The sequence below is a fragment of the Ochlerotatus camptorhynchus genome, unplaced genomic scaffold (genome assembly GCF_037179485.1).
Source record: "Ochlerotatus camptorhynchus isolate MF236.1 unplaced genomic scaffold, CSIRO-AGI_Acam_v1.1 ptg000639l, whole genome shotgun sequence".
NCBI classification, from domain to species: Eukaryota; Metazoa; Arthropoda; class Insecta; order Diptera; family Culicidae; genus Ochlerotatus; species Ochlerotatus camptorhynchus.
In genome coordinates, this window is record NW_027041118.1 from 1,506,802 (window position 1) to 1,519,536 (window position 12,735).

At 43.2% G+C, this 12,735-nt stretch overlaps 3 protein-coding genes across 3 annotated transcripts; 2 read left to right on the forward strand and 1 right to left on the reverse strand.

Moving 5' to 3' along the window:
* The first annotated feature begins 420 nt into the window (after positions 1–420).
* On the forward strand, positions 421–1,958 carry wus (TM2 and DnaJ domain-containing protein wurst). Its single transcript, XM_065237658.1, has 3 exons — positions 421–1,000; positions 1,070–1,274; positions 1,340–1,958. Exons 1-3 carry the CDS (start codon positions 436–438, stop codon positions 1,818–1,820), a joined length of 1,251 nt encoding a protein of 416 aa, XP_065093730.1. The 5' UTR covers positions 421–435; the 3' UTR covers positions 1,821–1,958.
* Positions 1,959–1,980: 22 nt separating this feature from the next.
* Positions 1,981–10,190, reverse strand: niki (nimA-like kinase). The gene is made up of 7 exons (XM_065237687.1): positions 9,459–10,190; positions 8,843–9,404; positions 3,219–3,336; positions 2,522–3,149; positions 2,316–2,456; positions 2,154–2,257; positions 1,981–2,095 (listed from the first exon to the last, which is right to left on the reverse strand). The coding sequence occupies exons 1-7, from the start codon at positions 10,188–10,190 to the stop codon at positions 1,981–1,983; spliced, it is 2,400 nt and encodes a 799-aa protein (XP_065093759.1).
* Positions 10,191–10,586: 396 nt separating this feature from the next.
* Positions 10,587–12,498, forward strand: LOC135714324 (apyrase-like). The gene is made up of 3 exons (XM_065237656.1): positions 10,587–10,954; positions 11,014–11,863; positions 11,919–12,498. The coding sequence occupies exons 1-3, from the start codon at positions 10,616–10,618 to the stop codon at positions 12,338–12,340; spliced, it is 1,611 nt and encodes a 536-aa protein (XP_065093728.1). The 5' UTR covers positions 10,587–10,615; the 3' UTR covers positions 12,341–12,498.
* Positions 12,499–12,735: the final 237 nt, after the last annotated feature.

The following is a 12,735-nucleotide window of genomic DNA, read 5'->3' on the forward strand; positions in this document are numbered from 1 at the left end:
GAAATTAGCATCTTCAACTTTTACTAAGATTGTCTTAATGTTTACAAGGACTTCTCAACCTCAACTGCCATTTTGTCAATGCCTACTTTTTCCATATGGGACTGCTATGGGGTTATAGGCGGTATAGCTCTGCTTTATTTTAAAGGATTTATTGAATATTTAATTTTGAATGTACCTGTCAAAACAACGTAAATGATGAATGATTTTTATGAAATTTGTTTTTCATCTCCTAGTGAGTCTTATTTTAGAAAATTGGGTTAATGAGAAACCGTGTAAGTGAGCCATTTTCTTGAATTAATTTTAAATATAAATTGTATGGTTCGTACCAAGCATCTACCTATAATCCTCATTCATAAATATGTTTACAGCTGTTGCACTAGCAATACCAGATGAATAAACACTCAACGCTGTCCCTCTCTTCATTCCAGTTAAAATATGGGAGAGAAATTATCCCCGTCGATGCCCACTACAGGGCTCACCAAGAAATCATCTCCCGGCAAACAGAGCACATCCGCAAAATCCAAAGAGAAACCCATGAAGCGCAAAAGCAAGGAAGAAAAGCTAAATCAGCTCTTCGGTGAGCCTCCCGTGGATGTTCCGTTCCGCGAACGACCCCAGCAGAAATCCGTAGTCATAACGTACATCCTGTGGCTGTTTGGAGGTTTCTTCGGTCTTCATCATCTATATCTGCACCAAGACCGACGGGCATTCGTGTGGTGGTGTACGTTGGGAGGGTACTTCGGTATAGGATGGCTCTCGGAGATCTACCAGATACCGGCGATGGTGCGGGATGCCAATGAGGATCCACAGTTCGTTGAAGAGTTCCGGGAGAAGCTGCGACAGAATAAGAAACCTCCGTTTCAGACGCCACGCTTCCTGATGGGCATCATGGTGGGCTTCTTGTTCGGGCAGGTCATCATGATCTCGATACCACAGGAGGTATTTGCCGGGGTGGATTGGACCTTCCTGCATTGGCTGATTCCATTGGGTGTGGCAATTGGTGAGTGTTTTTGTGCGGGGGGAAGTGGAACGGTCTTGACTGATATTGACTGTTGAATGTGAATTTTAGGTGTATGGACGGTTGGTAACATGGGTCGCGAGAAGGGAGTGTTCTGGCACTGTCTGGTAGGTGCTTACGTTTCTTATCCGTTGCGATATTTCGTGCTCGATGAAGCGTACTGGTTCACGGCAATGGCCTCTTGTTCGGCGTTTGCTTTCGATTACCTCTCCAAGGAATGGGATTTGACCGTTCCGAAGCGCGAGAAACCCTTGAAGTAAGCGGATCGGTTGGTGCTTGGTTGACTTTTAATAACCGTGGTCATTGCTTTTTTTCTTGTAGACGAGCCACCATCATCATCCCTTGCGTGCTTCTGTACCTGTCCCTGTGGGGATGCTTCTTCTACTTCAATGGAACGATCACCGATTCCGATGGGGACGAAGTTCCGGTTCACGAAGCGATACACAACTTCATCAAGTCTCCATGGTGGACCGATTTGAAGCAGACCATTTCGGACACGATACAATTTGCCCAGCATAACGGGTGGGCAGAGGTGTGGAAACAGATCATAGATTCCATGGACGCTGATGGGGAGCAAAATGCGTACAAGATACTGGGAGTGAGTCCTACGGCTTCACAGACCGAAATCACGTCGGTGTGGAGAAAGCTGTCCCGTGAGAATCATCCCGATAAGGTGAAAGAGGAAAGCCAACGCCGGAATGCCCAGGAAAAGTTTATGGAAATTCAGCAAGCGTACGAAATTCTGAGTAAGATCAAATCCAAGAGACGACAACGGAACAAGAAGTCTAATGAAGATCTTTAGGATAATTGATATTACAATCATCTCATGTCATGCTTTTAAATTATTTTTGCACTGAATTGATTTCCAATCCAAGCTGTAAATATTTATTGATATTCGAATAAAAAACTCCAAACTTCTATAGCTTTAAAATGACAAAATCACAGGTTGTTAGTATGCGCATTTAAATCAGAGGACACGTGGTATCTACAACAATCAAAACGCTGTGCATTAGTGGGTGAATGTCGGTCAACTTCACGTAGCTTCCTTTCGCTTGTTGATCCTTGGACGAGTAGAGGCTGAAAAATGAACGTTCATGATTATTTGATCGTCATCAATTATCTCTAGAATGCATACGCCAAAATATCAACCGGATCCAAGATTGTCTCGTACTTGTAAACAGATGTCAAGAAGTTGGTGAATGCAGCGGTACTGTTCCCGATTGACGTGCTATCCGTTACCTGCAATCAAAGATATGTTATCACAGCCCGACCGGATTAGCTTATTTGACTTTCACACCCTGCTAGGTTGATTGTTGTTCGAAGTTTCTGAAGGTACCGTGCTGATGTCCGTTTCGGGAATTCCGAGCCTCGTGCCCCAGAACAATACGCAGTTATCATCCGAGGTAGCCACCACAAACGATGAATGACATCGTATATTCTGTCGATAGGGAATTGATAAGTAACTAATGAGTGGGACCTTATTCTTGCCACAATAACTCTTACCGTGATAAATCGTGTCATCAAATTCTTCAATATTGTGGGCTCCACGTGCTCATTCGTGTTGCCTAGTCCTCGCTGACCACTGGTGTTTTCCCCAGCTGTAACAACATAGCCACCTTCAACCAAAAACGCCCCGTACGTCTCCGCCACACTCACGGCCACTATCTTCTGCTCCACGAAGGTCACCTTCTGCAGAGCCATCAGCTGCGCAATCTTCATTCCAAATCCCAGCTTGTTGTTGTTGTTACTTCCACAGCAATAGCACGATCCACTTTCCGTCAGAGCCACCGTGCAATCCGGACCACAGTATACCTCCCGGATGTTCTGAATCATCTGCGTAATGATCAATCGACGTGGTTCAGCACTTGCCAACATCTGCTTGCCCAGACCTAGAGCTCCATCGTTGCTCGTACCCCAAGTGTACAAATGTCCCCCGTCGGCTAGGGCAACCACGTGTTGTGATCCGCAAGCTACCCATTTGATGTGAACGTTGTTCAACTTTTCCACTATCTTCGGAACGAGAAGTGAGATCCGATTACCATGACCTAGACATCCGTGGGTGTTGTCTCCGCAGCTCAAGACGACGCCCAGGTTCGTCCAGAATAGTGTGAAACCATTGCCGGTGGCTGTCCTGGAAGAGGAGTTTTCAGAATAATTTTAACGAAGCTGTTGAACACACACGAGCTAGGTCGTGACTTACCCAACGACGTTGTATCTTCGAATGGCTTCCACCCTGGTGGGATAATGACGCCATGTTTCTAAAGCGTTGTGACCCAGTTGACCTTTGTTACCTTCGCCCCATGTGTAAACCGATCCGTCTGGAAGTTTTAAACGATTGACAGAGTTGAAACAATGTTTTGTGGAACCTTCGATGGATGTTTCGAGGAATCTGGACAGAGTACCATGGATGGATTCCGGGGTAAAACCATAGAGGTAACTCTAAGACCACTGGGTCCCGAAGAAAATCATTATTATTTTTGGCTCACTCAGTACCAGAACAACGGTCCCAAGCAGTCCCAAGCTATTTCACTCACCCCTGCATGTTCTGCATGAATCCACACACCCCTGATGTTATCTGTCAAACTTTCATAGCGAATCAAAACAAACATAGTGTAGTAATAGAATTTCAACTAGAATAGGGTACGTTAATCGTTTGCTTGGGACCAATAGGCTACTAAAGTGGTGAGCCAATTTAAAATCGTTAGTTTCGTATTGATTGTTGGTAAAACCTTGATATACTAGACGGGAGATTACGGATCTCATGGGATTTTTTGCGGGCAGATCTATACATTTACGCTAGTGTAAGTGTGGCACCTTTGATAATTGTGGTTCAAAAAATGGCATTGACAGCTAGAATTTGAATATCATATCAGGCCAAATAGGCCAATAGAGCTAGGGGCCTCCGTTCCCAAGTATCAATTTTGGGTTTATGATAGTTCTGTAGACCATGATGTAGGTTTGTAGAATGCTATACAACCTCAATAAAGCTTGTAATATTACTTGAGATTAGCTCAGTCCTTAAAGGTGCAGCTATAAAGCAAGACCATGCTGCAGGCGGCTGAGTGTAATTGTATAGTATCACAAACAAACAGACGTAGCTCTTTGAAAAAGTTTTTCTTGAAAACATAGTATCTCAAAACATAGGACCTCAGTAACGACATCTCGCGGGCTTCTCGCGGAAAACAAGCTTGCTCGCTGTATAGAAACGTCAAAGTGATCCGATTCCAGCGCTCTGGCGAGTAGTTCACGGAACTGATAATATTCAAATCAACCGTTAAATGCGTGAACGAAGATACACGATGAAGAGCTACGTCTGTCTGTGATTGTATTATGGACTATGATTTGGTCTAGAAGAATGCTTTACAACCTCGATAAAACCTCCAATGTTACTTGGGCGGTCTAGGAATGTTTAGAGTTGGAATATTTCTCGGCTTCCCTGGGCATAGAGTATCATTGCAAATATAAGTGGTATTTTTTGTAATTTAAAAAAAAATCCAGAAAAGCGATAACAAATGATCTTGAGTTTTTCGAAAAATGCTGAGTCTCTGATTCTAATTTTTATCAAGGATGCTCTAAATCCGAGCGTGCCAAAAAAAAAAATCAAGTTAATCAAGCGGTCTCCCACATTACCAAATCCTATTTTTTGAAAATCCTTGAAATTTACTTTGACTATATGTTTATAGCATTACTTCTGCGTGAAGTCAACGATTTACATAGTTGAAGATGCTAATTTCAAATAACAGACTAAAGTGGTAATTTTTATACGATAGATGAGGAGATGATTGTATAGAATTGATAGTTCCGTCAGAGTACGGCAGTGTGAAAAATTGCATATAGAGAGTAGAAAGCGAACAAGGACAACTTTAGGAAGGTACAAATCAGTTTGATCATCTCTCTTTACCAAACTCCTCCGTTGGAGAGGGGAGGTGAGGGGTATTTCCCCCGCCACTACCTGGCAAAAAGAGATGATCACCGATACGCTCAAATACCGACGATGTGTTTTAAACAGTTCTTCCGATTTTTACCGCACGCCAGTTGTTATCTGAAGGAAGGCATCCAGTCGTAGCTATTTCTCGCTTTCTACTCTCTATATGCAATTTTTTACACTGCCGTACTCTGATGGAACTATCAATTCTATACTTTCATCTCCTCATCTATCGTATTAAAATTATCACTTTAGTCTGTTATTTGAAATAAGCATCTTCAACTATGCTTGAAATTTAGTAGATCCTGAAAGTACGGTATTCTCTAAATTAGAAATTTCCAAAATATTTGCTAGGTAGGTCTTTGGAACCTCTACGAAGCCGAGGGATTTCTACAATTTTTAAATTATGTTTGTTGATTTTATCAGCATTCTTTTTCCTCGCCTGATCGCTTCTGCCGTCGCTGGTAGTAGCATAGAGGTAACTCTAAGACAAGTAGGTCCCAAAGAAACGTGCTCAACTTTTTGGCTCACCTCTGGTACTATCTTCGGTCCCAAGCTTGTCGAATCACCCCTCGAAACATAGGAAAAACCAATAACCCCTCATTTTATGTGTCAAAATTTCATAGCGAATCAAAACAAACATTGCGTAGTACTAGAATTTCGACTAGAATAGGGTACGTTAATCGTTTGCTTGGGACCAATAGGCTACTAAAGTGGTGAGCCAATTTAAAATCGTTAGTTTCGTATTGATTGTTGGTAGTAGTTCAGTGGCTAATGGGCTTCATCTTTGCTTGCTTTATCGGTCTCCGAGGCCGTTACTTCTTTCTATCCCACCTCTTCATTAAACATCTCTATTACTTCCTCTGTTGCCTTACTATTGCTGTCCAATGTTGCAGGTCCAACCCCTTCACCAGTATTCTTTCCTGTATTTAACGTCGGTCTCTGTTCCGCAATCTAGTGCCAATCACCGACGGACATCGATTGCCATCCATTGACGGCAATCGAATGTGCAGGAAGGCAGCTTCCACACCTGCGTAGGATATCGCACCCATTCAACACACATGGGCTGGGATCAACGGCTTTACTTCCCTTCCGAAGGAAGACGTGACCAGAGATTTTTATGCCTTAGAAAAATCCAACCGACCTCGGCTGGGATTGAACCCAGACCCATCGGGATGTTAGAAAGCAGTCACGCTCACCACTACACCACCGGCGCCGGCTAAGCCCTTCACCAGTATGTACAGTGCTATTTGAGATGCTACCGTTTATGTTCTCCATTAGTTGTCTCTGCGTTTTATACTTGGAGCAGGAATTTTTCCAGTGCTCTCCGTCTTGCATAAGAAACATTTATTTTTAATCCCTTCAAGCAATATATTCTCCTTGTGAAGCACCTCAGACATCTAGGATATTCAATGGATTTCTCGGAAGTTCAAGGTTTTTTTTCTCTCGAAAGATCCGAGGAGCTCTCGGAAGTTCTATAGATTTTTCGGAATTTCAACGAACTTCTCGAAAGTTCTATGGGCTTCTCGAAAATTCTACGGACTTTTCGGAAGATCTACAGTCCTTCAAATAACTGACTGGCTATTGGAAATTCTTCGAACTTCTCAAAAGATCTACAGACTTCTCGGAAGTTTTACGGTCATTTTGGAATTTCTACAGACTTCTTGGAAGTTTTGCGGACTTTTCGGAAGTTCTACCATAGAGGTAACTCTAAGACCAGAAGATCCCGAAGTAACGAGCTTAACTTTTTGGCTCAGCTCTGGTACTATCTTCGGTCCCAAGTTAATCAATGCACCCCTCGAAACATTGTAAAATCCATGAACCCCTCATGTTATCTATCAAACTTTCATAGCGAATCAAAACAAACATAGTGTAGTACTAGAATTTCGACTAGAATGGGGTACGTCAATCGATTTGCTTGGAACCAATAGGCTAGTCAAGTAGTGAGCCAATTTAAAATCGTTAGTTTTCAACCGGTGGTTCTACGGTATGTTAAACTATGACACGGACTTATTGGATATTCAACGGACTTCCCAGATGCCATATTGACTTTTCAGAAGTTCTATGGACGTCTTGGATATTCTACGGACATTTCGGGAATTCTACAAGTTTCTCAGAAGTTTTACGGACATAGGTAGTTCTCCGGAAGATCTACGGACTTCATGGAAGATCCTCGGACTTCTCGGAAGATCTACGGACTTCTCGGAAGTTCTACGGACTTCTAGGTTTTTTCTCGGATTTCTCAAGCTTTAAAAGAACAGTTCCTACAACTTCCTTTTCCGACATCTCGAACAACACCGCACTTCCCCGACAGCTCCAGGAACAACTTGAAACATCTGACAAGCTTGACTAAAAAGATCTGTGAACAATACTTTTTTTTATAGATATTCCGATATGTTCTTCCGACACGCTCATGGATTTTACGAAAAGTAAACGGAACCTCCAGAAAGTGAAACGGAAGTTTTGGCTAATTCATGGATCTCACTACTGTTCACGAAACTCTCAATGTTTCTAGGGTTTTTTTTTCTAAAAAGTTCAAGGAACTTCCCTCTTTGTTATTCCATATTGTCAAATTCTTGGGATAATTTCAACTTAGCAATTTTAAACCAAATGAGCCATCTGTGCCCTTTTAAAGTTAATAAATGTGTCACATAGCATCGTCGTTAAATTGATGTGATTTTAGAAAATTTGACTCATGCTATAAGATCTCACAAATTAAAACTATAAAAAATATGGTGAAGTGACGTCGTGGATGAACAGACCCCCCCTCCCCCGTTTTCTACATTTGGCCACGTTTTCTTAACCCGTAACGTAATTTATGGATCCTCCGTAGGTAAAAATCTCTATTTAGTTTTGTAAATTCCAAGTAACTTTTCCACCCCTCAGGATATTTTTGGTAGCAAATGCTACCTTCGCCACCTGCTGAGTTTGGTGCTGCATTAACACAGTAATGCCAACAATCAATACGAAACTAACGATTTTAAATTGGCTCACTACTTGACTAGCCTATTGGTCCCAAGCAAACGAATAACGTACCCCATTCTAGTCGAAATTCTAGTACTACGCAATGTTTGTTTTGATTCGCTATGAAAGTTTTACAGATTAAATGAGGGGTTAGTGGATTTTCCTATTTTTCGAGGGGTGAATCGATTAGCTTGGGACCGAAGAGAGTACCAGAGCTGAGCCAAAAAGTTGAACACGTTATTTCGGGACTAGTCTTAGAGGTACCTCTATGGTAATACCAACAATCAATACGAAACTAACGATTTTAAATTGGCTCACCACTTTAGTAGCCTATTGGTCCCAAGCAAACGAATAACGTACCCTATTCTAGTCGAAATTCTAGTACTACGCAATGTTTGTTTTGATTCGCTATGAAAGTTTGACAGATAAAATGAGGGGTTATTGGTTTTGCCTATGTTTCGAGGGGTGATTCGACAAGCTTGGGACCGAAGATAGTACCAGAGGTGAGCCAAAAAGTTGAGCACGTTTCTTCGGGACCTACTTGTCTTAGAGTTACCTCTATGGTAATACCATAGAGGTAACTCTAAGACGAGAAGGTCCAAAAGAAACGTGTTCAACTTTTTGGCTCAGCTCTGGTACTCTCTTTGGTCCCAAGCTAATCGATGCACCCCTCGAAACATGCGAAAATCCACGAACCCCTCATTTTATCTGTCAAACTTTCATAGATAATAAAAAAAAACGTAGTGTAGTACTAGAATTTCAACTAGAATGGGGTACTTTAATCGATTTGCTTGGGACCAATAGGCCAGTCAAGTAGTGAACCTATTTAAAATCGATAGTTTCGTATTGATTGTTGGTAATACCTGGTTGGTATTGCGGAGTCCCATATGGCAATCTGTTTCACCTCAATCTAGTTAAATCCGAATTAATCTTACCATTCATCACCGCCACAAAGTGCGACCCGTTGGTAGCGATCTGCTTGATCTTCCCCGTCGGTGGTAGCTGCAGTGGAGTCAAGCTGGTCGCACTACCAAACGATTTGAGCTGGTAGAGTACCGACCGTTCCGTCAGCGGTAGATTGTTCATGGTGGCCGTTGAAGCTTCCATATAGTCTCTGGTGGCCGTTCCCATCATCGGCACCGTTGGTTGATCCTTTGCCTCCGCTGTCATCATCATCGACTTGTTAAGGTAGTCGGATGAAATGTAGCGGAAACCATCGTTTTTCCCTAGATTCCTGTAGATGAGCGGGATCCAGTATTGGAGGATCTCGGCTGCCGAAGGCCTGTCCTGGGGATCAATTTGCAGCATCAAGCTCAGAACGTGTTTCAGAGTGTCAGAGTAACCTTCCGGGATGGGTATGTATTTGGCTGTCATGATCTTCGAAACCAGTTCGGATAGATTAGATGCGGAAAATGCTTTTTTGAAGCATGCCATTTCGCCTACGATGCAACCCAGGGCCCAGATGTCGCTTTTCTCGTCGTATTCTTTGCCTTCGCACTGGAAGTGAATTTGAATAAGTCAATTGGGTTAGCAACTTATGCCAATTCTTACCATCTCCGGACTAAAGTAGTACGGCGTCCCCAGAACCGTTTGAGCGTGAATTCTTGTGCTCATAATTTTCGATATGCCAAAGTCACCGATCTTGACGATTCCCCTCTTATTTAGGAATACATTGGCCGTCTTCAAATCCCTATGCAGTATGTTCTGCGAGTGCATGTAATTGATTGCACTTGTAATCTGCTCGAAAATATTCAATATGAACCGCTCCGGCAGACGCTCCCCGTGGCTCTTCTCGATCAAAATCTGCGCCAGTGTTCCCTTGTCGGCGTACTCCATCTCTATGAACAGGTAGTCCCCGCGGACAAAGCTTCCCAAATAGGCAATTATATTCGGATGATGCAACTTGGAGAAAACCTCCACCTCGTTCATCGCCAGATCCCGTTCGGATTTGGTCAAATCGGATAGATTGATTTGCTTCATCACCACCACTTGACCGTCGGAGTGCCTTTCGTAGAGCACGGCTACTCCAAACGATCCCTGCCCTACGTTACGAATTCGACGGTATCCGGTAAGTTCAATTTCGCTCTCGCTTTCATTGCCACTGTCTTTCGGAGTGCCGGAGTTTTGAAGCGAGCTTTCGTTGAGTGATTTTAGGCCCGATAAGGAAAGGTCTTTGAAGCGGGACAGTGTCGACAGGTCGGTTGATGGAGGGGACTCGGTTGATTGTGGGTTCCTGCTGGTGGAAACGGTGAAGGTTTTGCTGAGTGGTTGGGAATTATGCATTTTTGATAATTTTCTGGTTTGTGTTCGTTGGTAAATATGCACTGTGTTGCGACACTATTCGGTATGAGATGACTACTGTTTGCGGTGCATAATTTCTATAGTGATTGAAACATATGTTTGTGCGCATGGGCGTACTTTTGGCGGCAGTTTCCCCAACAGATTCAACTTGATGTAGATAATCCATGTGATTTATGCATGACTCTCAGCATATTTCAAGATGGCTAGTACATGTCCACTTTTCAGTTTGAAGTGCAATTAAGATTGATTTATCAACTACAGAGTGGCTATCTCATGTTACGAAAGACAGTGGAGTGTCTGCTTCTGATAAGATTAATAGCTCATCGATCAGATATATTGCTGGCTCTCATATTCAGCAGCTGAAAGTAAACACTGGTCAGTCACTTGGTAATTGCATTCCCGATTGAATGGCTTACTCAAGCTTGGTTGTTGCATTCTCAGCCATCCTGGTCCTATCCGCAGCGGTAGGTCAGGAGCTGTTTCCGCTGTCGATAATCCATGTGAACGATTTCCACGCAAGGTTCGAAGAAACCAACTACGCCGGGACGGTTTGTAATCAGGCAGTCGGAGACGTCTGTATCGGTGGCTATGCTCGGATGGTTACCGCGGTCAAGCATTTACTGCAGATTCGGAACAACCCGGTGTACTTGAATGCGGGTGATAACTTTCAGGGAACGCTTTGGTACAATCTGTATCGCTGGAATGTGACTACGACGTTCTTTAATATGCTCCCGGCGGATGCTATGGTGAGTTCAGAACTACCTTACATCATCAGCAAGAACAGGTCCATTTCTCTTTCATCTAGACCATTGGAAATCACGAGTTCGACAATGGAGTCTCAGGAGTGGTTCCATTCATGGAGACACTTGAATCTCCGATTTTGCTGTGCAACATAGATAGCAGTGACGAACCAGAGTTTGTCAAATACGAGAAATCGATGGTTATCGAACGTGCGGGAAGGAAAATTGGAATCATCGGTGTCATTTTAAAGAGTACTCCAGGTATGTCTAATCCTGGAAAGCTGCGGTTTCTTGATGAACCTTCTAGTGTTAAAGCTGAAGCACAGATATTGAAGGATCAGGGAATTGACATCATCATTGTGTTGTCCCATTGTGGACTGGAAGTAGACAAGAAGATAGCGGCTGACGGAGGTGAATACATCGATATAATCGTGGGTGGTCATTCACACACATTTTTGTACACTGGAAATAACCCTGGCATTCCCGGAACCGTGCATGGATCGTATCCAACTTTGTTTACTCAAACGGGAGGTCATCGGGTGCTGATTGTACACGCGGCTGCTTATACCAAATTGGTAGGAGATATTGTACTCTACTTTGATGAACAGGGAATCATTCAAAGCTGGGAAGGCAATCCGTTCTATTTGGGTCCTGAAGTTGTTCCGGATCCTTCAGTCCTCGAAGCGCTTCTTCCGTGGAAGGTTGCTGTTGATGAGCTCGGTAATCGAAAAATTGGATCTACGATGACTGATCTATCTCAGCAAGGATGCAACTACAGGGAGTGCGCCTTGGGGGATCTAATAGCAGACGCTTACGTAGATTCTTGCACCTATATGGCTGAATATGGCCATTGGACGTACGCTGCGATTGGACTGTCGAACACTGGAGGGATTCGGGTTAGTTTGTTCAAAGGAGGTACGTCAAAAATATACCTAATTTTGAGTCTATCCTATCTCTATCCTCATTTCAGATCTATCGTACAAAAGCCTGATCGAAGTGATACCATTCGAAAATACAGTCGATATCATTGAGCTACGGGGAGACCATCTACTGCGCGTGCTAGAGCACGGTGCATCAAACGCTAACATTCAGATCTCCGGTCTTCGGGTGGTCTACAACATGACGGAACCACGTGGAAATCGGGTGAAATCCGTAAATGTCCTGTGCTATGATTGTTTGGTACCTCGCTACGATCCATTGGATGCATTCCGGTACTACCGAGTGGCAGCCAACTCCCACATGACCGGTGGTGGAGGAGGATTTACAATGTTCGAAGAGTTTGGCCGGAACAAGGTGGTCGGTGAAGTGGATATCAATGCCCTCGAGAGATTCGTTCGGAAACGGTCCCCGCTCTTGTATGGTTTGGACGGTCGGGTTACCGTTGTGGATTGAAATTGGAAACCGACGAAATTATACTGGAGGCACGCGACACGAGTTTGCAATCTGACTGAATGATTTTGAAGACTAATTGTTACTGATTGTTTTGGGAAGCATAAATCAAGTTTCGATACGAGGTAGAAAAACAAACTGTACAACTTCAATTATATGCACTTGATTGAAACCGATTGAGTGAGACGCGTGCTTTGGAAGAATGGCGTCACGCAACAAAGATGGATTTATGGCTGTAGGCAATTTATTGTGGTTATTGAGTGAAAAATGTGATAAGATTGTTTGAATAATCTTTCACTTGGTAGACGTTGTCGCGTTGCGATATTGGGCGGAATTTTTCAATGGTGAGATTTTTTAATTATTATACTCTTGGTCTGTTTAATTCTTATATGTATCGT